Genomic DNA, 26,859 nt, shown 5'->3' with positions numbered 1-26,859 from the left:
GATCACAAATTATGTGAACTTTTAACATTTGGATTGAGATGGGTATTTGTTGTCTCTTTAGTATGCATATATCACAGAGGTGTAGAGTTATATTAGTGTTTCACCATATAATTCCTATATAGTCATGATCCAATATTACCAACATAGTTGGTATACCTTCAATGATTGCCACGAGCTACCAATGCTAGGTCGTGGGATCAGTATTTGACAAGCATTCTTCCACTTGTCTAGTAGAGTTTGCCAAACACCTGGGCCACGTATAAGTGGGACAACAACAACACTACAACTCCCATCATCGTCCACCGGGAGAGTACAAAGTGGATGACTTGGTGTTAGTCCATTTTCCCCATCTTATGGTACATGGTTTATCTAAGGGGTTCTTTACTCAGTGGAAAGAATCATATCGAGTGTTGTAATAAGTTGGATCACAAGTTTATAAGGTTTAGCATAAGGTTCAGTAAGCCAATCTCTAGAAATTATGCATATGTAGCAATTAAAATGCTTCGTACAAAGGGATCAGGAACAACTAGTACTACCTACAGATCCACCAATGCCTCCTCCTAATGTTCTTTTAAATCCTAGCTCATCTACGAGAGAACTTTAATGATCTTCCATTATTCCAAGAGGAAGGGATGATATGAGGTCCAAGTGTATAGCTACGATGCTGTATACTAATATTAACATAGTGGGATTTTGGTAACTATTGGATTAGTTTTAATTTGGACCACTCGTTCATGTATATAAGCTAAGGTTTTTGGGCTAATTGATATGCACATTTTCTGTATTCCCTTTCCATATTCCATGTACTCACATATAGAAATTACATTAATATCCTATATAGTCATATTAAACTTTAAATTATTGTTATAGTACAATAATAAAAATCATAATTTATTATATATTTTAGAAACTTAAAAATAATTGAAAATAATACACTAGAACAGTCTATAAATTTATAATAATGAGTTGGCATAATCCTAAACAAAAGGATGCAGTGCGAGCAGCTCTAGATTGCACCTGTGCTAGACTCAATTGACAAAGATTGTGTTGAACTTGGTCGTAGAGCTCTTTGGCTTCTCTCCTTGCATGACCGAATTCTCTTAATCACTCCTCAATCTGTGAGCATTGAGCAGTTCCTGAGTGAAGGTGGTATTGATCCGTGCAGTTGTGGAGATGGAGGCTCTAGAGGCAATGAAAGTTGCCAGAGCAAATGAGGGATATCACATATCTCCCCATGATATAAATTTTTAAAATCAAGGCTCAAACAGCAACCAAAGAGTTTATTGATGTATGTTCCTCAAGTGAAGGAGATCTGGTCTATAGCAAGACTGCCAACATCCTAAAATTGGAGCCTATGGTGGATTTAACCAAAGCCCTAAATCACTGGCTTTTTGACTCATAAATTGTAAGTGACTAAATTTTCCATCTTCTAATTAACTCATTCCTAATCTCTTAACTGCCAAGTCTCTTGTACAGTAAAAATAATGGCTTACTTGGGCCACACACCTAAGGAGATGATATCCATATCCAAAGACTGGGAAGTTTGGTTTACAGACAAGAAACATGAACATTCACTCCTCAACCTCATTTTCTTATAAATATGGTGCAAGTATTGCCTTGAATGCCACTGAACAAACTAGTGCCATTGTTTATTAAGCATGTATGATGGCTGGAACCTTCCTTTGAAGCCAGTTGCAAGAAAATCGATCTACCAAGCCATATAAACCAAATCGATCAAGGAGCAAAGCTCTCCAGCTCTTTACAAAGATGGATCTGGAACACCATCACCTTTGTCAACGCACTCGACACTTACACGAAGGTGGCATCGCTTAAAGTTGGGAGAGTTCTCGACTCCAGTTATGAGCAAGCGATCCCATGATACACTAACCTCAACCTCTATGGAAAATGCACGAGTTTGGGCAATGCTCATGTCTGTTTGGAGATTAATAATAGTTTATACAGAGATACAGTGCTATATATTGAACACTTAAATGTTTTCATCAACTATGAGCAAGATATAGGCTTATTAGAAAACCGTATACATTTAAAGGATACCTTTAAGAGTATTAAAGATGCCAGATAAAGGTGGATGTTTAGCAAGTTAAAAACAATTCAAATTTACATGGTGAGTATATGAGAATTTACAGAATAGTCACTTTAGAGGAGCTTGCTTGTTTAGCAAGGCTTTGAGCTTCGCTTTGATCTGAGCTATGGCAACGTGACGAGGACGCAGTCCGGAAGATTTCTTAAACCTCTTTGGAGCTATGATCATCGCATCACCGCTTTCTACACCTGAAAAAACGAGATACTCAGTCCCAAAAAATCAATCCCGATAGCCCACTCACCTTCGAGCGCTGCTTTGGTGTATACTGCAAGAGTGCATCCTTCTCCAGTGGACGTGGATGTAGAAACCGGGGTATAGAGTCCAGGCTGCCTCCTCTGCTTTGGTGTCTCAAACAATCCCTCCGCTTCCACCTTGGGCTTCTTCGTTGGAACCAGCTCTTGGAAAACAAACGTCTTCTCAACGTAGATCTCGCCATTGAGGACCCGCCTGGTGTACCGCTTCACCAGCATTTCCTTTGGGTCTGCTTGTCCAGGGATGGCCCTCCGCTTCTCTCGTCTCCTCGAGTACGTTAGAAGAGCTTTATGGGGCTTAAAATCCTGATAACCGGGAGCTGATAGTTCCGGATCGGCACTGCTGGTGGCACCTTCTTCGTTTCGATTCTCAGCTTGTGCCAGAGTTCCGTCCCCCGGCTTGAAACAAGTCCTCCTCCTCCTGGCTTTTTGCCGTATGCCTTTAGGAATCACCGCAGGCCACTTGAACGGAGCATTTTCGTGCGCCATCAGCTCTTCAGAAGCTTGTACTTGCTTCCGCATCGACTGGAGAAAAAAGTTACTTTTAAGCTCCATGGTTACATAAAACCTGGTGGAAAAGAACTGGCTGACCTCCCAATCCTTATAATTTAGCTGGAATATAGATTTCGTATCATCATCCTTCAGCGCAGCGTCAGTAGTACGTCTCGGAACTACACATAACATGAGGTCAGTAAGCCATCTTTGCAATTCCCAGTGCATACCAATAATGTAGCTCTGATCACTGGCAAGCCTCACTTGTGCTAGGCCATCCTTCACCAAGACAGACAGCGTCAATATATTGGCAGCCGTTTCTGTGAAGGAATCCCTGTTGAGAACGAGAGGCTCGAGCTTGACACACTCTCTAGACTGCAAAACCTTGAGCATCTCGAGCTTCCGGGATTCTGACTTGTCCTCGGCGTCAACATCTGCGTCCTGCAAACGCCAGCTACATTAAGGTCCACAAAACGCAAGAGGTTACCTTGAAAACACTCCACTGTACCGCAGGCTTTGAGCTGCGCATGGACAGCAACGCTTGGATCATAAAAATCTCACGCTCACGACTTTATGACTTACGGAGATGGAGAGCTTTCAGAGGTGTCTGCCGCATCATGGACGCTTGTGTTATGCTGGCATGACAAAGTGGAAATAATATGTACTGCATCCGGGTCACCTGTGTCATTTTTTCCAAAACAATGAAGACCCAAAGTTGGAAGCATTGCCTTTTGCAGAATCAAAACAAAACAGAAGAACAAACACAAGGATTATCTAGAGACAAGCAAAGGCAAGCAAACGTTCCTTCTAGAAAAACAAGCACTACTTACAATCGGCATTCACAGAACAACCAAAAGCATAGACTACTCAAGCTAGAAAGTCGCAGGATCAGTTCAGCTTCTATGCTTCTAAGCCAACAAGTTCTTCTAGAAACCAAGCACTACAATCGGCATTCACAGAAAACCAAAAGCATAGCCTAGGCAAGCATAGCAAACGCTTCTTCCAGGAGAACAGGCCGACAGGCATTTCCTCGCGCAGTAACCAGCTCCTCTAGAGGAAAAATTTCCTAAAACCCAGGCCATACCGTCAATCATTTTCTCCAGCGCTGCTGAGCTCGATCCCATGGCGCCCGGCCAGCTCCCTAGACTCACCTCGCAATCCCTCCTCGATTCCTCCAGGCGCGCTTCTTCCGCATGTGGATAAACCCTAGCTTTGCCCTCCGTACACGCTGGACAGCAACACATAGGATGCAGATCTCCGTGGCTCCAGCACGACGGAATATGCCGCCGCACATTCCGCCTGCCGCACGCCGCTGGATATCCTAGACGCCGCTAGCAGCGTCGTCCACGCCACGTCGTTTGGGATGTACGGCATTGTGAGGAGAAGATCCTCGGCATCTTGGAGCTGTCCGGACTTGCAAAGAATGGCCACCATGTACGAGTAGTGCTCCACTGTGGGAGCTAGATTCCAGGCATCTTGGAGAAGAATAAATTTTTTTCTACCAATGCTGGCTTTTCCAGCATAGCTACAGGCATGAAACATGCTGGAGAACGTCTGTGCGTCACAATAGAGGCCGTTGAGTGCCAAGAGGGCCACTAGATCAAGGGCCAGGATCAAGTTTCCCATCTGGGCATTTGTATTGATTATAGTGTTCCAAGAAATTGTGTCATGGCTGGGCATGGCTTTAAAGAGAATTGTGACATCGTGAAGATTCCCAAGATGGGAATATGCCGCAAGCATTGTGTTCCACACTACTAGATTCTTTTCTGGCATGGAGTCGAAGATTCTTCTTGCCTCGTGAATATGCCCATTTTCAGCATATGCCAAGAGCATGGTAGTGTTTGATACTACATCATGGTGGCTAGGAATGTCATTGTAAATCCCTGCAGCATGGTCAATGTGACCATGCAAAGAAAATGCTCGAATCATTGCAGTAGAACACACTAAATCATGGTCCACTAATCTACCAAACAAGAAACACGCTCGCTCAAGCTCGTTGTTGCTAGCATAAGCTTCAATCATCGTTGTGAAAGACACTAGATCAGGATCTGGAATTCTGTCAAACATCATTTCGGCATCTACAAGTTTGCCACTTTGGGCATATGCTGCAAGCATGGTGTTCCATGAAACTATTGTCCAGTGAGGCATTTCTTCAAACATCTCCTTTGCTTCATGGAGGTTTCCATTTTGAGCATATGCCCTCAATAGGATATTCCAAGACACGGCGTTGTATTCGGGCATCTTGTCAAACAATGCTTTTGCTTTGTCAAGTTGATTGCTTTGAGCATATGAAGTTAACATTGAAGTGTATGCTATGAGATCCGGCTCAGGTATCATGTCAAACAATGCCTTGGCCTTTTCAACTTGAACGTTAGAGAAGGTTTGCAAGACAATTGTGCACACTAAAGAATCCCATTCAGGCAACCTGTTAAAGAACAAATTCCAACATTCCTCCAAATACCCGTGTTGAGCATATGCGGTGATCATACAAGTCCATGTTCGCAAACTGGGATTGATAATGTTGTTAAAAATGAGCCTAGCGTCATGCAGTTTTCCAGCGTTTGAAACTTCACGTATTAAAATGTACCATGGTGAATGTTCTCTACAAGAGCTTTGATCCAAATTATTCAAAAAGTTTATGGCTTTTCTATTATATTTCTTCGAGGCGTAAGCAGAAACAAGAAAATCACATATCTCCTGGCTATGTTCCGGCATTTTGTTAAAAAGAGTTTCACATTCATCCAGATCAACCGGGGCATATGCTTGAATAATCGCCACCCAGGTGGATAGGTCTCTCCTGTGCATCCGATCAAATATTTCTCTTGCTTTGTCAACTTGGTGCGATTTTCCAAGTGCCGCGATTAAAGTGTTGGATGATACAACGGAGTGTTCTGGCATCGCATCATATAACTCTAAACCCTCCTTGACAAGACCTTTTTGGGCATATGCTTGGATCATAGAGTTCCATGAAATAGTGTCTCGCTGTGCCATTTCCTTAAACAAATCCTGGCACTCGCTAAGCTTCCCAGACTGAGAATAAGCCGCGATCATCGCCGTCCACATCACCACATTAGAACAAGGGCTCTGATCAAACAACACTCGCGCAGCTACAACATCACCACTTTGGGCATATGCGGTTATCAAAGTTGTCCACGACACAGCATCTCTCTCCGGCATCTTCTCGAAGAGATTCTGTGCTTCTGTAAGATTCCCATTCTCAACGAACACTCTGATCATAAGATTCCAAGAAAAAACGTTTCGATCAGAGATCTTTCGAAAGGTTTCTTGGGCATCCTCGAGACTCCGGCACTTACCGTACATCTCCACCAAAAGATTCGCTAGATACCGGCTCTGAGAGTAAGAGCTACTGAGAACTAGGCTATGGATTCTCTTCCCTGCGCACAAATCTCTGGAGTTTCCACAAGATCGTATTCTCCCCGCGAGAGAATCTTCTTCCTCTCTCGCGTTTGGCAGCGCCGCGCCAATTGCCGCCATTGTTGAAAGCTTTCAACGGCCAGGATGGCCTATACCCACGGTTACGATGGAAAACAATCGCGACCTTTCATCTCGTTGCGCCTTTTGATTCAAAAGTGGAGCCCGTAACCCCCGCCGTTGGATCTTATTGCTGTTTATTTTCCACTCCCCGCGGCCATTTTTAGGGTTTGCATCGCGCGAGGGTTTTTGGCTGGGCGAGATGTCGGTTCAGGAGTACCTGGAGAAGCACAAGCTCTCACAGAGGATCGAGGATGCTGTGAATGCCGCCGTGCGTGCCAAGTCGCCAGATCCAGTGCTCCACATTGTACGTTTTTCTCGCGATCGCTCAAGATTTTGAAACCCCCTCTCTTTTTCGCGCAGTCGCGTCATCTGCTGAAAGCTACTGCTGCCGCGATCACCAAGGTCAGAGCCAGGCAAATCTATGACAGCAGAGGCAATCCTACGGTGGAGGTGGATCTTTACACCAACAAGGGCATGTTTCGTGCTGCTGTTCCTAGTGGAGCTTCGACTGGAATGTAAGTCCATCAAATTCAGTTCCTTTAGTGTTCGTGACAGTGGAGAATTTGTCTCAGCTATGAGGCAGTGGAGCTCCGCGATGGTGACAAGGAGAAGTACATGGGAAAGGGTGTGCTCAAAGCAGTCCAAAACGTTAACGAAAGGATATCGGCTGTGTTGGTTGGAATGGATCCAACGAAGCAGGAAGAGCTCGATGCAGCTATGATGAAACTAGACGGCACAGATAACAAGGTTTCTCTTTTTCTCTTTTCCTTTGCATCGTTTTTCTCATGCTGAATCTTTTGTGCAAAGGGGGAGCTTGGTGCCAATGCAATCTTAGCTGTTTCGTTGGCGGCCTGCAAAGCTGGTGCGGCCGAAAAGGAGGTGCGTTATACCGGAATAAAGGCTCGTTTCCGTAACACTTTGGATTCTCTAGATTCCATTGTATCAACACATCGCCGATCTGGGAGGCAATCAAAAGCTGGTGCTGCCTGTTCCAGCATTTAACATTATTAACGGTGGAAGTCATGCCGGAAACAAGCTTGCAATGCAGGTAAATATATGTTTTTTCCCAGGGGGTTTTGGTTTCTTACGCTTGATGGCAGGAATTTATGATTTTGCCTGTTGGAGCCGAGACGTTTGCGGAAGCCATGCGTATGGGATCTGAAGTTTACCATCATTTGAAGGTGCGATTTTTCGTGGTGTAGTTTGTCTCGTGCTCACAACTGTCTTCTACAGAACGTTATCAAAGCCAAATATGGGATAGATGCGTGCAATGTTGGTGACGAAGGAGGGTTTGCTCCAAATATCACCAGGCAAGATTTTGTGCTCTTGTTTTCAGCTGAACTTTTTTCTTTTTTCCCTTTTCTTTGACAGTTCCAAGGAAGGACTGGATTTGATTAAAGAGGCCATTGAAAAGGCTGGATTCACGGGAAAGATAAAGATTGGAATGGACGTAGCTGCTAGCGAGTTTCATACTTGTAAGGGGTTTGACAAAGTTTTAATCAAGCTAATCTTCTCTTCCATGATGACCAGCCGATCATCAGTACGATCTCGATTTCAAGACACCTAACAATTCTGGAGCGGAGAAAAGAACTGGAGCTCAAATGATTGACATGTACAAAGAGTTCTGTACAGGTTTGTTATTCATGTTTTCCCCAGTATTACAATTCTGTTCTTTTGTTTCTGCAGAGTACCCTGTGATCTCGATTGAGGATCCTTTTGATCAAGATGACTGGGAGAACACAAAGACACTAACGGGCCTGAATATCTGCCAGGTAAAATTTCACCACTAGAGATACGAAATTTTACGTGCCGTGGACCAGGTTGTTGGTGACGATCTGCTCGTGACGAATCCCAAGCGTGTTGCCAAAGCGATCGAGGACAAAACGTGCAATGCACTACTTCTTAAAGTACGTGTTCTCTTCTTTCTTTAAGCGCAGCCGAGGACCAAATCTGATCTCTTGTGTATCGTGTAGGTGAACCAAATCGGAACAGTCACGGAGTCGATTCAGGCCGTGAACATGGCAAAGGCAGCCTCATGGGGAGTGATGGCTTCTCACAGAAGTGGCGAGACTGAAGACTCTTTCATTGCGGATTTAGCGGTTGGCTTGAGTACTGGACAAATCAAAACGGGAGCTCCTTGCAGAAGCGAGCGTCTCGCGAAGTATAACCAGGTAGAGATATATCTCTTAGAAAAGCTTCAAGCTGTATTGATTTTTCTCTTCCTTTTCAGCTTATGCGGATTGAGGAAGAACTGGGTCCCAAAGCTGTATACGCCGGCGCCAACTGGAGGCCAAACGCTCCCCCTCTTTAGAACAGGTTAGATGAGTAGGACTACATATATTTCCATCGGCTTGGCTCCAGGTATATCCCGCGCAAATAAAAAAGCTTTGAGGCTTGGTATGACTAACGTCATACTCGCTCTACTTCCAAATTCTTGGTACTGCCTACTCATGAACATGGTGTGCTACATTGGTCAACTTGGTTTCGTGTCTTCTAGTGCATGCTACAGAAGAAAAACCAGTGCTCCTGAATATGAAATGGTACCTTTCTTTACTTTTCTATGATTGTCTATGTTGTTGAAAGCTTGACATTCCTCTTGTAGGTGCTGGCAAGGCTTCCACAAGTGGCCCACGCTGTTCCGGTTAGAAAACTCTTATATCTGCCTAGAAGAAGTGACTTCGGACCCTTTCTCGGCTCGATGGAGGAATGAGTAGCCTGGACGAAGGCTGCTGATGCAGGTGCATGCGCTTTTCTTTGTTATTGAATTATCTGACTTGGATTTCTCAGCCTCCGATGGAGCTGACAAAAGGTTTTTCAACTCGGGACTCGAGAACTTAACAGTACGAAAGGGTGGGCGCTGGAACGAGAAACAAAGAAAAAGAAAAGTAAAAAGAAAAGGTGGCACGCATCCTATGTGAGTGATTTCTCTCCCTCTTTTGCATTTTATGTGGAAGTAAAACCTCCACCAGCGTGGCATGATGTGGATCGTGAGCGTGATATTCATTAGGCAGGCCCAGGAAGGACAGCGACTCATTTCCGGTCTTTTTGTTGGCTTTTTTTCTTAAATGGTTGAGTCGACGGACTGCTTGGGTGGTGTTGTTGGCCTGCCTGTGACTGCTTGTGTCTATCTGACTTACCTTTGGGGTCTTTTTCCAGAGCTCTCAATCAGCATTCACACGTCCAGACGAAAGAAGAAGGCCACAGGTCGGTCTTTGATTTATGTGGCTTTGTCGATTGCTCTAAACATGTATTCCCTGCTTACAGAAGAAAGCACTGCGTTTGCATCATCCGCCTTGTGCGTGGATCCAACTCCGTAATGACGACTTTAAAGCTGAGGTGAGATCGTCGTCTCGCTCAGGTATTTTGTTTCGGGAAGAAGAAAAGGTACTTAATTCCAGTGGTCTCTCGCTTTTGAAGGTACAAAACGAAATTTCTTCGCACGGCTGTACACCTTGTCCTCTCTGTGGGGCGTATTGAATTGGAAGCTAGCTCCACACAAACAGTGCCGCTGCCTTGGAAGAAATAAAATCGCGGGGCCTTCCTCCAAACACATTTTAAAACCCTCAAAACCAGCAGGGATCGAGACGATGATCGAGACGCAGGAAAGATTATTCCCCATCATTCGAGCAACCAACATGCACGTAAGATCCAAGAACTTTTTTTTTTTTCTCTCTCTCGGTTAATGTGTGATTGTGTGCTACAGAGCGAGCAAGCCAAAGAAAATCGCTCCTTCGCGTGACAAGAACGATTGGAGTTGGATTGGATGGATTGATGCGCGTGTTCTTGCTTAGCGAGGACGCAAAGAAATCCCACCTGGGAATTAAACGGCCAGTGTGGGGATTTAAAGGTTCTTGGTGATTTTAGAGGCTTCGTTTATTGCTTCCCAGATTCCTCTGTTAGAGAGCTCATAAATACCGAGGGAGTGCTGTACAGTTTGGGCCACTGGCGCGCGATTGACTTATTCCTGCCGTACACTTCATTCTCGTGCGGTGAAGAAACCCTGGCCCGTCATTGCCTTATTTGCATTAGTTTTATGCGTTCGCGCGATTCGGAGGAGCGGCTATGGCGCTGGCGGGCGGGGCACGGCCAAAGGCGCTAGGGTTTTGCTCGCGATGGGAAATTTCAGTCGAGCAGCGCGTAGGAGCATCGAAATCTCTCTCGCGCGCTCTCTCGGGGAAGCAGGAATAGGTCTGGCCTCTCGGGAGAGGCTCCAGGGGCGATTATCGAGCTGTGCGCTGCGCGCGTGGTGATCTAGGCGGCTCGCAAGGGAGTGTTTTGCTAGAGGGGGGCAGGAAATGCTCTGGACGATCGGAGCAGCACGATGAAATCTGGTAGATTATCTCTCTGTGCGCTGGGATTTCCCGAAATATTCATGGCTGTGCTTTGTCTGTGCAGCGCGGAGGGCGAGAATCAATGCTCCATCGTCTGGCCACAGCGAGGGGAGTTACGGAAAAATCGCGTCCTCGGGTGAGTGAGCGCTAGAAGCTCTTCGATTTCTTCGATTTTTTTCTCTAAGCGATTGCGTGGCCTCCACAGTGAAGTACTCTGGGCTCAAAGATTTTGCTAAACGCTTCGTGGATTGCGACGAGTTCACCTCCCACGCGCAAGAATGGCTGTTAGGTAAGCTCGGGAATCCGGAAGATCAGTTCAAAGAGCCTTTCCAGCTTGACGAGCTCAAGCAGCTGGACTATGCGCTGGAAGGAGTGATCTTCCAGCAGCTCCTACGAATGCCGTACTGGCAGCATGGCCTCTCGGGGAACATCGCCGCGGAGATAAACCTCGCGGTGGAGGATTTCCTCCACACCATAGCTCAGACGCTATGGGAGACGCTGTGGAGCTCGGAGGACCGGATGCCATTCTTCGTCACAGGGCCTCGGGGGAAGAGGAGCTACTTGGACGGTGTGGCTCTGGTTGGGAAAAGTGGCAGGGGGATGAACACAGTGTGGGAGCACATAGTGGAATTCGTGGAGGTCCAGCCAGAGATTGGAGGAGACGCTGGGTTTGCCGTGAGCTCCATCGTTGGTCGCTCGCTCTTCCATGGGATTCATATGCTCATGTCGAGGCTCTACTCCGAGAAGAAGCCGTCGGTGAGAAAGCACACGGACACGGCCTACGTCTTGTTCGTGGATTCCAAGTGCGGTGGGGTGATGAGACTACGTGGGGATATCTCGAAGCTGGATACCAAGGCAGGATTAACTTATGAGGTTGCGACGGACTGGCTCGAGCAGCATGCAGACGTAGCGGTCTCTTCGGTCGAGCAGGTATGGAACAGGTTTGGCAACGCTAACTGGGGGGACTTGGGGGCCTTGCAGCTCATTCTGGCGACTTTACATTGTATCGAGCAATGTAGAGGGTCGCCGAAGAGATCGCTGGCCGAGTTGGCGAGCGACCACGGGTCGCGGCTGCACAGGCGGAAGATCGAGCGGCGGTTTCTGGAAATCCAGGAGAATGGAATAGACCATTCTTACCGGCAAGAAGTTACGAGCCATGAGATACAGGAGATCGAGGAGATCGAAGCACAGGAGATTATACGCGAGTTTGAAGCACTGAAGCTGGAGCCGGGGTCGACGCTGTGGCTGGAGGATGCTCAATGGCAACGCGGCTGTGGCTTTCGGATAGTAAGCAGCCTAGGAGACGAGAAGTACTCGATGTACAGCGCAACCTCCCTGGACGAAGGTGACAAGCTACTGTCCGTGTACGTTGGAGCGCATCCCTCTCAGCTGGAGCCGTCGTGGGAGGACATGACGACGTGGTATCAAGTCCAGCGGCAGACCAGAATTCTCAACACCATGAGCCAGAGGGGAGTCTCCAGCAGGTACTTGCCGCAGCTCGTATCGTCCGGCCGAATCCTCCACTCGGGCTCCTGCTCCAAACAGAGTCCTGGCGGCCGTTGCGATCATCCGTGGTGTGGGATCTCGGTGCTGGTCACGTCTCCAGTTGGGGAGCCGCTGGACATAGTGGTGGCCAAGCACGGCTGGCTCTCGGCGGTGGAAACTCTCAGGTGCTGCCACGATTTGCTCTCGGCGCTGCGCAGCGCTGGGTCCGCGGGGATCCAGCACGGGGATATCAGCCCTCAGCGAGTGATCCGGGTGAAAGGTGATGGAGACTACTTCTACGTTCTCATCGACTGGGGCCGGGCAGTGCTGGAAGACCGGGACAGTCCCGCGATATCTCCTCGCTACTCGTCGACTTACGCGCTGCAGGAGGGGAAGCTGTGCCCGGCCGCCGACGCCGAGAGCCTCGTCTATCTGCTCTACTTCCTCGTCGGTGGGAGTATGCCGGAGTTTGAGAGCTTGGAGGCCGCGCTCCAGTGGAGAGAGCGGGCTTGGGCTTTGAGAACTTTCCAGCTCTTGCTCGGGGAGATCTCGACGGTGCTCAAGGCCTATGCGGACTACATCGATAGCTTGATCGGGACTCCATACCCGGCGGACTATGATATCTGGTTGAGGAGAATAAGCAGGGCGTTTCAATCGTCCTCCGATCAGGTCAACCATGGCAAGAGGATTCAATACATTGAAGGCTCCGGGGGTGTGATCAAGCCGGTGGATTACAACACTGGTGAATCGTCCGGGACGTCGGGAACTTCGTGACAGTCGAGAGACAAAGATCACGCGGCGAAGTTATTTTGGCTCGATCTTCCAAGGCGTAAGTGGATGTTCCTTGGCACGAAGAACACACGGTAAGAAAAGTGAGTCCACAGGACTCTAGAGGAAGAACGATCTTTCCAAACAGATTCTTTCACTGCTTAAAGTTTTTATGCGATCAAAAGGTTTTTTTAATCTGTAAGTTCTTTTTTGGTATAGAAAGCATTGCAATCCAAAAAGGTATATAAACTCCTTAATGTGCTTTGATCGCCGCCGTCCAGTCACTACCGTCCAACCGCTACCGTTGGTTGGTCAGTAAATCGCGGGTTCGAAACTAGGGCTCTAGGACATCCTTTTTTACAATGGCGATGATCAAGAGCATTGAGAAGTGCGTGTCAAGGTATGAATCACTGCCTGAGAAGAAGAAGAGTGGCGCACTCAAGCAAGGCAGAGCAATGGTGAAAGAGTTTGTGTTCCAAGTGGCACACATCGAGGGCGAAGGGCTCGATACACTGCAAGAGGTCAGTGATGCCATTAACCAGTACGACCAGACAAAGTCCTTTGCGCTTGACGGCTTTGGCGGTGACAAAAAACCAAAGCTCACGTCAACGCTCAACCTTTACAAATGCCTGTGCTGGGTCAACGCTCTGGCTAAGGCCGAGAAAGTTCCACGCCTAGATTTCGAAAAGATTCTCCAGATCCATAAGATGCTTGGGGAGAATACCAAGGACGAGGTCGACGCGGGGGAGTTCCGGAGGGGCGAGGCCTGGACATTGACCACAGAGAAACGCAAGCATGTCTACATGGATCCTAAGAAGATCCCGGCGGCTCTCGAGCAGCTAGTGTCATCTACCAACAAATCCCTCAAGGAGGCATTTGCAGCAGATCCCAAGCTCAGGGTTGCAAAGGTGGTGAGCATCAGCGCCGCCTTTTTTTACAGGTTTGAGAGTGTCCACCCGTTCAGGGATGGGAATGGACGCGTGGGTAGGCTTTTGGTGGCCTACTTGCTTGCCTCCATCGTTCCCTGGGCCGCCAACAATCTCTATGCGCCCCTTGGCGGCGATGACGTTTTCAATCCCTGGGATCCTCCAAGGTTTGTGGACAAGAGTGTGTACCTTAAGTGCTTCCAAGTGATGCAACAAGGGAAGAACAAGAGTGGCGAGCATCCGGTGGAACTGGAGGCGCTCTTGGTCCAAGGGATTCACATTGGCTGGACAAAGTTCCTCAAGTGTTTATAAACTTGTGATGCATTCTTAATGTATCAAATACATTGCCAAGCGACATTAATGGGGAAAAATATGTACGTAGTACTGTTTTGTTCGTGAATAAAAGTTACAATGCACATCTCTGACTCTCATGAGTAAATAAGCATTAAATCTAAAACTTCCTTGATCTAACGTTAGTAGCAATCTTGGACATGTTATGGAAACAAACTTCTGTGGATCATACGCCTTTATTCCTCTAGAAGTGGAGATTTGAACAAGCACTCCCACAGTATGGTCACATAAACTGGAAGAAGATCTTGGAGCTGTAAGGCTCGAGAGAATGCGTTCTCAGCCTCCCATCCCAGAGCGTGGTTCTGGTCCATGATGCGTTCATCTAGCCCGACACCAGGAGGCTGATGTTGCTGATAGAAGCAAACACTACTCTTCCCACGAGCTTGGAGCCGATCGAGGGGGTTTGTGTCAGCTTGTCTGGACACCATTCCAAACATGGTGGCGTTGATCGTGCCTGGAAGTGGCGACATTCACTCGGGCGTTGGGAGGAAGAGTAAGTGTGTATGCAATTATAAAAGCTTATGTCTCCTGGGACAATTCTTAAAGCAATGATGATGAAGACAAACCATCTGAGGTAAGACTTTGTGTGTATATCGACTCATTCTAAGTCATTGAAACAGCAAAATTCATTACAACTTTGCTCATCCAGACAACTTACTTGTCAACCCTCTAGCCTCATGCTTAGCTGGGAGAATAAATGCATGAAACCGACTATACAATGATATAACATATACTATAGGCAAGAGGGAACCTACATGAAGACTATTAGTACCGTTGTGCCCAATTAGATTCATGTGAGCATTTATCTCCTCTTTATAGGGGACTAGGGACATGGAGAGTTGAGCATAATTTATTGTTGTATGTTTTGCGCAACATCTAGTGGTTCCTTGATCAATCGTGGAGCAAGTTACTGCTGATTGATCATCAACGTGGAGCTGCAACAATACTTGCTCCACATCAAGGAGTAACTTGTGGCAATCTTGAAACTGTTATGGTATTATGTGGTGCTTTTTTAATTTGTCTCATGAGAGGAGATCTCGATTCTACACCTAGGATTTGTACAAGCACTCCGGTCACATACAACTGGTAGAAGACCTTCGTGCCGTAAGGCTCGAGAGAATGCAGTCTCAGCGTTGCAAACCCTCCAGAAAATCTAAACTCTCCACTTCCTCCCACGATTGAAATCCGGATCGAGAGCGTGGTTCTGGCCTAGCAGATTGATGTTTTCATCTTGCCCTCGAACTCCAGGGTCATGCTCACCAGGAGGCTAATGTTGCTGATAGAATCAAACACTAGCATTCCCTTGGCTCTTCCCACATACTTTCTTCCCTGGAGAATTCCTTTTGTAGAAGAATAAATATTACTTGTTTTTATGACACTTTGAATTTGAACAAGCTTTCATGTGGCCGTTAGTATAATCGCAAGCCTCCTTTTCCTTGTCAAACAGTAGTCATTCCCAGTAATTAAAACAGATTAGTACCAATGAACTCTGCCGTGGAACCTTAAGGCCCATCACTAGTGTTTGGTCAACAAAACGAGTGTTTAGTACGCCACCGCTGCAGGAAATGGCATTTGGAGGCAAAGCAGGAGAAAGATTCAGAGGAAGAAAAAGACAGTGAGAACTAGACAAAACAAGTGTTGTGCCAGTCGCAAGCAACCGGCCTTCCGGGTATTGTTTGCAGCGCGGGCAGCACCCCTTGACGAAGAACAAGCAACCAATGGAAAAGTCACATGGTCAAGTCGTGCGGGCTAGGTCAACGCCCTACATTCACGTCTGAGAGGGGCGAAACGCAAGAAAGACTACATGACATCTAGCACATAAGCCAACAAAGCAAGATGGATGTTATTCTTTTAGATTTTGTTCAAAACCAGGGAAGGCGCCCAGTCCCCGAAAGGGGACGCTCTCATTCCCTAGGGCGCCAACAATCTCTACGCGGAGTTTGCAATCCCCGGGATCCAAAGGCAAGAAGGCGCTCTTGGTCCTAGAGATTCACAGGAATAGAAGATTAAAAGTTTTCGCCTGAGAGACCTCATGTACCTAGAAGGCACACGCCTTGGCCAAAGGGACATTGCTATGGAAGATCAATGCAATTCTTTATTTTGAGTTTTGCTTTCATGCAAGCTCCTTGTCCAACTTTAGGCAAAAAGACCGGCTTGCCAAATTCCATATCAAGGCACAAAGTGCAAGATAAACAGGAGATAAACAAATATGGTTCACCAGCGAAAACATGAAAAAATTTATGCTCACTTATTCTTCTTAGGACAGGAAATCTCGGTTCTACACCTAGGAGTTGAACACGCAGTCCCACAGTTTGATCACATACACCTGCCAAAAGACCTTGGTGCCGTAAGGCTCGCGAGAATGCGTTCTCAGTGTTGCAAATCCTTGAACAAATCTAAATTCTCCACTTCCTCCCACGATTGAAATCTCCCTCTGCGGATCCAGAGCGCGGTTCTGGCCCAGTAGATTGATGTTTCCATCTCGCCCCTCGAGCTCCAGGGTGATGCTTGCCAGGAGGCTGATGTTGCTGATAGAATCGAATGCTAATATTCCTTTGGCTCTTCCCACGAGCTTGGAGTCGATCGAGGGGCCTTCTGTCAGCTTGTCATCGATGATGGCCACCATTCCAAACATGGTGGCGTTGTTCGTGCCTGGAAGAACAATTGCCGTGGTGACATTCACCCCAGGCGTTGGGAAGAAGAGATCATGGAGGTAGAAGCTAATAACTTCAGTGCACTTTGCAAAGTGACTGCTAGAATCCGTTGCCGCGCAAGAACTTGCTGCAAAGAAAACTACCACTACAAGGATCTGGATGAGTTTAGCCATACTCGTGCTTGCAGGTCTTCCCAGATAAATGAGGATCTAGGGAGCGAGTCAAGGGAGCTATTGCCGTTGACAAGAATATTTTAAGAATATTTTGGCACATCAAAGTATTTTGTTAAGATTTTGTGGCAATATTTTTATTAAATAGGTAGTAATTTTAATAATATTTAGATTTGTGTAAACTACCAGCAGCTAAACTTAGTAGCAGTAGTTGCTATTTAATAGAGGCTTTGCATTATCAACTTATTTACAGAAAAAATTATTATTTTAATGTTTAATATTTATTATTTATAATAATTATTTTAAGTAAGCATCCACTAATATATAATGTATATTTATAATAAATTTATTATTATTACATAAAATCTCTATTATAAGAAATGCCATATGTTATTTTAGATGTAACTTTTAAATAAAAAGATATTTATCTTATATTATATTCAAATATAATACCAATATCTAATTCTTTTTCAATGTCATGAACATCTCATATTCAGATATTACAAAGTGATGAATCCAAAGTTAATATTTGGATCAATCCCAAGAAGCATTTAATATACAAAATACATATGCTTGCAAGGGATAAAAGACTTATCATAAATTTGATATTAAAAGAAGTATAGGCAAATACAACTTGAGAATTAGTTGATTGTAATGTTATAAACCTTCCTATTTATAATATCAATTTCATAACTAAGAATTGTATATTCGTGATGATAATATTGCTACTTGATGTTAACACTCTTAATTTCTACCTTCAACTATAATACTTTTGAGTACGCTATTTTTGCTTCCTTTGATAAAGTATTTGTAATCTTTAGACATTTGTTATTTCTTGTTTTTAAAACTTCTTGAGAATAATGTTGAGATTGAGCCTATGGTTGTGGTTGTAAAGTGTTCTCTTCAAATCTAAAACCTATTTTAACCAAATTTTAAAACTCTAAATTCGTCAAATTCATCTCTTCTTCAACTAGTCAAGTATGTGGTATATATTTTGATTTTTGGATAATCTATACTACAATAGACTATGTGTAAAATTTCTATTGGACAAAACCATATGAATTGATCACAGTGTTATGAAAGATCACTATATTGCTATCATCCCCAAAAACAAAATGCTAGAGTGCATAGAGTTCCTATAGTAATCTTTTTACCATATAATTTTCTACCAATCTAAACAAAACACTTGACCGTAGATTTAACTTTAAATGATGTTGAAATTTGATCTACAACAAAACTAACTAAGAATCTTAAAACTGGTGAGCTTGTGACTAGGAAGTTGTATCAATTTTGTAGTAGATAAATATGCCAACAAATTATCAAGATTTAGTCCATTTTCTATAACCTAGCCTTTTATATAAGCATGCATAAAGGATTTTTGTAGGATAGAAATGACCAAGTCATTCCAATAAACTTTAGATAAATATACATATTTAGAACCATTTGTTTTTGCTAGCCATATCACATAATAACTCTTGGTAAGATTTATTGTTGGAATTTGGGCAGCAACTGTTTAAGAACTTATTTACAATAGAAAGAGAAGAAATTGATGCTCATACTAACAATTATTTCATTTAACAATTCTACTAAACTCATTCCAAGATTAATCTAATTCTTTTCTCAAATGAAAAAAAATTGCTACACTTAGCAAACAATTGGTTTTCTTTGGGATTTTATAGTTGATAAAATTTTAAAATATTATAATTTTTAAAAAGGTTAATTTGTATCAGTGCTTAATACGTTTTTAAGAGCTAACAAATGAAATAAGAAAACACATTAGGGGACTCTAATTATTTCTTAAGTGAGCAAATATTAGCATTGATATTTTTTCATCTCAAGCACGCCACACCATCTTACTCTGCTGGAAGCTCCAAAATGGAAGCTGGATGCTGCTCCACAAGGCTGTGGCAGAGAGCAGGGACCTGGAGACAATCAGCAGCCCTGGAGCCACTGCAAGACGTGCCTGGGACGAACTCAAGGCAAACTGGACACCTGAGAACGTCTCTCAAGTCCTAGAATGTTCTCAGTCGGAGGTAGACTTTCCAATATTTGCTTTTTTTCAAGGACGACCAAATTTTGACCATCCTTGACCGTAAATTGTGATTATGTTTGACCAGTGGCCTGGTCTTCAACACGTGATCAAGCTCGGCTGGGCAAAGGGGATACAACGTGACTAGAAATGCACGATCAAAACTTTTGCGTGGTTGGAAAGATCGTCTTGTCAGGACCGAGGCTACACTAGACCTTCAAATGGCGGTTCTCCACTCTCCTTGGAATTTGGATCTGACAATGTATATATTGCTGGGACAACCAAGATTTCTCCGATCTATATATCACATTGTGGAGTGGGAGAGACGCAAGTCTAGCCAGCATTGAGTAGAATTTATTTGTAGTGAAGTCCATGGTGACTAAAGATGTGATGTCTGATTGATGTAGACATCCTTTGGGAACCTTGGACTTGCCATGGCTTGCAATGGGGTCTTGAGCTGAATAGCACTGCGAAAAACATCTTCCATGGACGGCATTGTCCCGGGCACAAAGCTCCAGTCGAATCCATGGATAAGATTCGCCACGAAAAGCTCCACTGCTCGCAATCCCATGGCCATTCCTGGACACTTTCTACGGCCGGATCCAAACGGGAGGAGCTCAAAGTTTTGGCCTTTGACGTCGATGGAGCTCCCCAAGAAGCGCTCCGGGTGGAATTGTGTGGGATTCTCCCATACTGCCGGATCCATTCCAATCGCCCATGAATTCACCAGGAGAGTGGTCCCTTTTGGAACGTGAAAGCCGCCAACGTTGGATGCTTGGCTTGAGATGTGCGGCATAATTATGGCACCCGGAGGATAGCGTCTCAATGTCTCCTTGAGCACGAGCTGGAGATATTCGAGCTTTGGGAGGTCCGACTCTTGCACCATCCGAGTGTTGCCCACAACCCTGTCGAGCCCCTCGCGGAGCTTGGCCATGACTCGAGGATCGTGCATCAATACAGCTATGAGCCACTCACTTGCAGTGCTGGTGGTATAAGTTCCACCAATTAACATCTCCTGCATTTGTCATAGAAATACCTGTTAGCAGCAATATGGAAAAGTTTTGCACGGGTTACCATGAGGTTTGCCTTCACATAAGTCTCCCCTTGTGTCCCTGCTCCAAAGAAGTCAAGCATGATATCAAGGAAGTCCTTGCATTTTCGTGTTGTCTCCTTGTGCTCGTCAACGATCTTTTGCAAGAACTTGTCTTGCTTGGCATGGATTCGCTTGTACCGAGGGATCTGCCAGTCCAGCCATCTCAGGTACCAAGGCACCAAGTTGCTAAGACAGGGATTGATGGCTCAAGAACATTGTCATTGAGCTCCTTGAATTCCATGGCATCAGCATCCACGTTTTCGTCACCAAAGTACCTCTTGCTCATCACAATTCGTGATGTGATGTTGAAGGTGAAAACACTGGCCACTTTTCTCACCTCCACAGGCTTGTCATTGCCATGAGCCTTCAAAATCCCCTCCAAGGCACGCGAGAGCTCCTCCCTTCTGACCCAAGAGAAAGAGTCGATACGTGGGCCGTGAAGAGCTCCGTTGTACACAGCTTGCGGGTGTTTCGCCATAGCTTTCCATGGGGACTACTTACAAGTCCGACAGAGCTATAACTGAAATACTCGCGGAAAACCATGTACGGCCTGTAAGCAAAATTTAGATCATGTGTGGTGACCACCTCCTTGGCAAGCTCCGGGCTGGAGATCACCACAGTTGGGATCATTCCCAACCTCAAGGAAATAATAGGACCATACTTGTTGGCCATGCGTTGCAATGCTTTGTGCGGGGGCATTCCTGCAAGTGTAAGTGGCCAATCAGGGGCAATCCCCATGGACTTGGTGGAAGATTTGAATGAGCTTTCAAGAGCCACAAGCCCCAGAGAGCGATGAAAATTCCAAAACTGACAGCAAGTGCTAGATCCATTCGTGTGGTGTTTGCCCGATTAAGACGACTGCTCTTATAGGAGAACTTCATCTGACATCAGGCAAGGCTCTTGTTTCGAAAAATTCCAAAGTGTGAAATTCGCCCAGAAGCATCTAACCAAACCTAACGGTAAAGTCTTGCTGCTTGCATTAACCAAGCCATATGAAAGGACGGTGGCAAATGCATCCCGACTCGAGCTGGCACAAATGGAGTGACTTGGTGGATGCCAGACGCCATCCCAGACCAGATTTCTGTCAGCCATTTCTACCATGCAGAGTCTTTCCAAGATTTCCATGTGGTTCATGAGCTTTTGCGAGCCCACCCCAACCGAGACCATCTTACATTTCCTTTTCAATGTAGATAGGCACAGCCTGATCTGTAACACAATACCGAAAGGCCGGTGCTATGGTTGCCATGTGGAAGACTTTGTTTGTCTATTTCTATGGTGTCCTCTGAGTCTTTTGCAGAGTACATTGCAAAGCCGTGTCGGCGTCTGTCTCACAGTTGAGAGCATGGTTGATGAAACACTTGTTTTGTTTCAGAAACGTTGCCGCAAGGACTTGTAAGATCAAGAGGGAGCGTTATGTGCTCCATTTTGGTAAAACAAGCCAAATAAAGCTGAAGGCAAAGTCATGATATACTTTTTTTTCTGGACTAGAATGTTTCTTTGCTTCTGGAAGATCAACCTGGAAGCTACCACATCTCTTGTTCTACAAAAGAAATAATATTTACCTCCTCAATTATCGAGGCTTGGCAAAAACGGAGCCAAGAGCCAAGACAGTTGACTGAAGAACAATATGCATTACCGTTTAAAGAACACTTTGAATATTACCAATATTTGAATATGCTAAGAATATCCTTTTGTAATAATTTAATATTTGAAAAATATTTCGTCATTATAACTATATATTAAATTATGTAATTACTACAACTATACTTTATGTGATAACTATAAAATATTATAAAATATCAGATTTTATTATAACTACAATAAATTATAACTCAAATCTATATATAATCCATATATATAGATGAACTAACCTTTTTTTGCTTTCCTCTTTTCTTCTCTTGTGCATGATCATTAATGAGCTTTGACATAAAAATTGACTTTTCCTTGACACACATGTTATAATGCTCTGGATGTAAACTTAGTTACAACCTTTACATGGGGTGGCATATCATCATGAGCTTTCTTTATAATAATGCATTGAAACTATTACACGATACTAGAATCATAATTTAGTCCAAAAACATTACAACTATTGCGTAGAGTAGCAATCAAGAAAGCCCCTATGCCACTAAAGAAGTCATGGATATAACCACCTTCATGGCAAAGGCATCACACAACCATGTTTGCCAAAACTTTTAACTTTTGTGGAAAAGGTCATTTATAGAAGATATTAGAGGTATTTTTTTTGTTTAAAAAGAAATGAGTTACCAAATTTTACATTCAATGTCATCCATAGCAATGTTGGTTGGTTCATGTTGAAGGAGATTCGACAAAAGATTCAAAAGAAAAGCCATTTTTCCCTCTATTTCCATTTGAAATAGCTTTGATCTATATTGCAAAATCAATTATTAATTAGGAAACACAAGAACTTTAAACAAACCTACTTTTTGCCTCTGAAACCCTAACTTGTTCATGACTCTAGTATATAATTTTCAATTAAGATAAAGTGAGCTCAAGAAAACACCTTTGCCATCTCAACTATTTGTGATGTTATCCTAAAACCTAAACACCAATTGAAAATCCCACAAATTCATTTGCAAGATTAACACTAAAATAAAATTGAGTTAAATCACTATCATCATATTTCTTCATTAGTCCCCCTAGCAACTCTAATGAAACTAAAAGGAAGTCAAAGATAACTAAGCTTAAAAAATTATTCCATAAATGAGTACTAAAAAGATTAAAAGAAAAATTTACCTACTCGATGTGAAGGTTTGCCAGTAGAGGAATTCCAAGAGTGGTGATACATAAACTTCTTTAGCTCCTTAAAAATTAATTTATATTACTTAAAATCCTTAGTATTTAGATCTTTCTCATCTTCACCAATCTCAAAATTGTTATTAGAATCCTTGTTAGCATGTTTCTTATATATCTTATGGCTCTCTTGAAGAATGATGTTAGCCAAGTCTTCCATAACTCCATGTTGAACAACAAGGTGGCCAAGTGTTTTTGGCATTTTGTTTCAATCATCAATATATAACTTCCACCCAAGATTGCAAAAAAGTTTTTTTCCTTTCTTCTTTGAAACTTTGACCTCTTCCACATCAGGATTAGCTGGAAAAACATGGTTAAATACAAAGTAAATAAAGAAATTTTATTGACTTACTCAATATAGTATATGTATTTGGTATTTTTTGAGTAGCACACCTTCTCTTCTTTTCCGGCTATGTCTTCACTTTGTCAGGCTCATCAACATTATCAAATTCCATGAAGAATCCTTGATAATCATGAGTTGCTTTTATTTGAACTAGTTTTACATATGTGAGTTCCATATTTCTTACTCCACTTTCAACATCATAGCAATGCCAAAATATAACCACCAAGGATAATTTTCTTACTCATAATTTATGACTCTAGTATGTTTAGGCAGTTTCTTATCCCCATACATGTACGTAAGCAAGGTAGGGGATAACCATGGCTCAACAATAGTTGAAATCTCCTTCCACATAGATTTGAAGTATTTGAAAAATAAAGAAAATTAAAACTTGAAGAGTACAAAGTGATGGAAATGTCATTTATATGCAAAACATTAGTCAACTTTTTGCATTGCTACATCATTTATCTCGTCTCCCTGGTCTTCATCATCCTCCCCTTCAATCTCAGCCTTACTTGATACTAACTAAAGTTGCGACCAAATTTGTACAATGCCAAACTTAAACACGCTTAACATTGTTTTGTATTTCAATCGATTTGCTCTAAAAAAGAGTTCTTCATTCATCTTCTTAACATACCCAATTGCTTTTTCCACCACCTTAATAATTATCACCTTTTCCTCCACCAAATTCAGAACTATTTATTAGTATTTGGGATTAAAAAGTGGACAACTTTAGATAATCCACCAACTACTTTTAACTCCTTCAATACTACTAGTTTATATGAATTTGGAATTTATGCCAAAGTTATTATGTTCAGTTTCTTGAACGTACACTATGTATATTATGGATCTTTTGCATTCAAGCTCATCACAACATTAAACCATTCCTTCCCAAGATCCAAATGCAAAATGTTGATTAGTTTCATTATCATTGCTATATGTTTTTACTTGATTTTATACTCTTCTTTAGTAGTAGTATCAATGTCAAGGCTTTTCTTCTTCAATCTCTTCAAATCTTTATTGATGTTATACTAGAGAAGAAAAAAAAATAATAAAAATTTTTAAAATAAAAAAATTGAAATAAGTACTTTCGCAAATCTAAGTACCTCAAATAAAATGTGCATGTCGATATATCAAGGGAACTTAGCATAGCTATCATGCTTTTTTGACTAGTTTTTCTTAAATATTATCATATTCAATTGGACCTTTTTCTTGTCTGTAAGATAGTTTATAATTTTGTTAGCATCTACTTGAAATGTTTCACACAATCATAATCATATGTAAAGGAGTCATTTTGACTATTGCATCTTCATATTGCCTATATTAAAAAAGTTATTTTAATAAAGAATCTAGAGAAGCATACCTACTCACTAGAATCAAAGCTATAATGAATGCCATACCATCTTTGTCTTTACTATTGCAACATTCACCATAATAGAGTATTTTGAAATTTTCTTGTCAATTGTAACGCACATGGTTTTTACCCTTTATCTTATGGTGATTTACTAAAGGATAACACCACGAAGCGGAACTTAAACCCTCCATGTGCCACGTGTCTTATGCCATGTGTCATATGCCATGTGTCCAAAGAACAATGGTGTGGTACCCGAGTTTCAGGGTCTTAAGCCACTGAATGAAAGAATGGTGCTAAACTCCCAAGTATGGAGCCAAGGAGTGATGGAATTGTACCACGGAGCAACTCCCAAGCATACAGCCCAAAGAGTGAAAGGACAAGAGCACGGAGTGACTTTCAACATCCCAATGCTAGGACCAGCATGCAAAACGGAGCCAAATGAAGTCTAGCATTATTTTAACATACCAGTGGTTTAACGCGAGGATATGGGTACTCCACCAGTTACCATGGTGTGAAGCTTAGGCTTAGACCCAAGCTGAATGCAAACAGGAGTTAAACTATACCTTAGGTTAGTCGACCATGCCCGACCTACACACTATCCCCATTATACATTTGGAACCCCCCCCCCCTCCCTTGAGGAACACATGCTTTGGGCTTTCACCCCAAGCCTCCCTTAGTATTAAGAGTTGGTTTTGGGGACAAGCTCAAAACTTACTAAATATGAAATGTCCCTAAATTGCAAATTTGAACATGGGATAAACACCATAACACCATTGTGTTCAGGATAATCTCTACATGTTGTAAATATGCCAAATGAGCAAATCTGGACACTTTCCATAAATAGCATTTGGGACAGAAATGAGATTAACACAAAGGGCATGATAACGAGGGTGTTTGGCAGACACGGTAAGCTATCATTCGGTGATATTGAGGGACCAATCTCAATATCGTGGGGGTTCTTGATACTAACAAATCCAAGCCAATGACACAAGTTTATCAAACCAGGCTGAGTATATTCAGCAAGAAAACATATAGAGTTTCTACCTTATGTTTATCCAATCTAAGTGCATGTTCATTGACTAATTTCTCAACTAGCTCAAGTGGGAATTGATAACAGGCTTAGCAATACCAACCTCCTTGTAAGCTCCTTAAATTTGGACTTCCCAGAAGGTCACCCAGCTTAGTACTATTCAAACCCAAAAGCGTTTAACCCCAAGTATCCCAAGACCCTTAACCAATTGGAAAAGGGGGTGCACTCTTGTTCATGGGCCCTTTCCCTCTATATTTTAACCCTTATGGATCATCTTTCGAGTCGTTCCCTTTGGTTGCTTACAATTCATCATGCTTCCCTACAAGTTCAAGCCCTCGTGAAGGGAAGTTAAGAGCCACAACTCTCTCGTGAGCTCCACTCTTTTGACACCCTACCCCTCAGGTCGAGCCTAGTGGGAGCAAACTAGACCAACCAGATGTCAATCAACATGTGGTGTGATTCCTCTAACCAACTAACAAAGTTAGACCTGAGACCCCTTTGATACCAAATGTAAACTCTTTAAATTTGAATTTCCTGGGAGGTCACCCAACCCAGTACTATTCAAACCCAAAGGCACTTAACCCTAAGTATCCCAAAACCCTTTTCTAGTTGGCTTAAGGGGAAAGATAAAGTGTGTTACACTCCTGCTATTGTGGCAGTAAGGAAAGAATATCCAAAAATACTAGCTGATAAGTAACTTTTGATACCTGAAGTCACATTCGCGACATTAATTAGATTTGGATAGTTCAAATCTATCCATAATAATCATACCTCGAATTGGTGATTTTCCTCCCATATAAATAGTATCCGAGAATCTTCTTCCATTTGGCATAAGTATCATCCCTTGCTATAACTCATTCTAAGAAGCTCTTTTTATCATTCAAAAGCACTAGACCCTTCGCTATAATAAATTTAGACTTTATTTGCATAAAGCTTTGTTGTTAAATGGAAAACTTGAGTTGGCCCACAATGTTCACCATAGATTGCACCACTGGATTCAAAATCATGCAATATAGAGGCACATGGGGAGGTGGAATTTTTTTTTGATTGTCAATCATTATAGCAAATCTAAGATAATTTCCATTTTAAACTTTGAGGGACAATTGAACAAGCTTGTATCCAAAACTTCTTCTCATGCTTGTGGCTTTGTTTTTCACTTTTCTTTTTCCTTA

General features: G+C 43.2%; 3 protein-coding genes and 1 pseudogene across 4 annotated transcripts; 2 read left to right on the top strand and 2 right to left on the bottom strand.

Moving 5' to 3' along the window:
* Nucleotides 1–6,486: 6,486 nt before the first annotated feature.
* On the top strand, nt 6,487–8,773 carry LOC9661784 (enolase). The gene is made up of 13 exons (XM_002962739.2): nt 6,487–6,646; nt 6,703–6,857; nt 6,915–7,089; nt 7,150–7,221; nt 7,274–7,390; nt 7,443–7,523; nt 7,576–7,652; nt 7,714–7,817; nt 7,873–7,974; nt 8,029–8,114; nt 8,163–8,249; nt 8,316–8,513; nt 8,573–8,773. Exons 1-13 carry the CDS (start codon nt 6,542–6,544, stop codon nt 8,651–8,653), a joined length of 1,440 nt encoding a protein of 479 aa, XP_002962785.1. The 5' UTR covers nt 6,487–6,541; the 3' UTR covers nt 8,654–8,773.
* Nucleotides 8,774–9,412: 639 nt separating this feature from the next.
* LOC9647155 lies at nt 9,413–13,165 on the top strand. 2 transcript variants are annotated; one of them, XM_024659853.1, is made up of 6 exons: nt 9,413–9,546; nt 9,607–9,700; nt 9,760–9,983; nt 10,046–10,673; nt 10,738–10,809; nt 10,879–13,165. In XM_024659853.1, the coding sequence occupies exons 4-6, from the start codon at nt 10,664–10,666 to the stop codon at nt 12,930–12,932; spliced, it is 2,136 nt and encodes a 711-aa protein (XP_024515621.1). In that variant the 5' UTR covers nt 9,413–9,546; nt 9,607–9,700; nt 9,760–9,983; nt 10,046–10,663; the 3' UTR covers nt 12,933–13,165. The 2 variants fall into 2 exon arrangements, with proteins under 2 accessions (XP_024515621.1, XP_002962784.2); XM_002962738.2 differs by having other exon boundaries at nt 9,499–9,546; nt 9,607–9,678.
* Nucleotides 13,166–16,046: 2,881 nt separating this feature from the next.
* LOC9647154 (dirigent protein 21) lies at nt 16,047–17,030 on the bottom strand. Its single transcript, XM_002962303.2, has 2 exons — nt 16,513–17,030; nt 16,047–16,185 (listed from the first exon to the last, which is right to left on the bottom strand). The coding sequence occupies exons 1-2, from the start codon at nt 17,028–17,030 to the stop codon at nt 16,047–16,049; spliced, it is 657 nt and encodes a 218-aa protein (XP_002962349.2).
* A 2,405-nt stretch (nt 17,031–19,435) lies between these two features.
* Nucleotides 19,436–20,979, bottom strand: LOC112341651 (annotated as a pseudogene).
* Between the last annotated feature and the right edge of the window lie 5,880 nt (nt 20,980–26,859).

Source organism: Selaginella moellendorffii, unplaced genomic scaffold (genome assembly GCF_000143415.4).
Source record: "Selaginella moellendorffii unplaced genomic scaffold, v1.0 SELMOscaffold_2, whole genome shotgun sequence".
Classification (NCBI taxonomy): Eukaryota; Viridiplantae; Streptophyta; class Lycopodiopsida; order Selaginellales; family Selaginellaceae; genus Selaginella; species Selaginella moellendorffii.
This window is presented reverse-complemented; position numbering and strand designations above follow the sequence as displayed.

Excerpts from the sequence above, each read along its gene's own strand:
- LOC9661784 (XM_002962739.2), top strand. The coding sequence starts at position 6,542 with ATGTCGGTTCAGGAGTACCTGGAGAAGCACAAGCTCTCACAGAGGATC. Across the intron at positions 7,391-7,442 it reads GAAACAAGCTTGCAATGCAG|GAATTTATGATTTTGCCTGT; the intron begins GTAAATATATGT and ends GCTTGATGGCAG. Across the intron at positions 8,115-8,162 it reads CGGGCCTGAATATCTGCCAG|GTTGTTGGTGACGATCTGCT; the intron begins GTAAAATTTCAC and ends GCCGTGGACCAG.
- LOC9647154 (XM_002962303.2), bottom strand. The coding sequence starts at position 17,030 with ATGGCTAAACTCATCCAGATCCTTGTAGTGGTAGTTTTCTTTGCAGCA. Across the intron at positions 16,186-16,512 it reads CAGGTGTATGTGATCAAACT|GACCAAGAGCGCCTTCTTGC; the intron begins GTGGGACTGCGT and ends GTGAATCTCTAG.
- LOC9647155 (XM_024659853.1), top strand. Across the intron at positions 10,810-10,878 it reads CGGAAAAATCGCGTCCTCGG|TGAAGTACTCTGGGCTCAAA; the intron begins GTGAGTGAGCGC and ends TGGCCTCCACAG.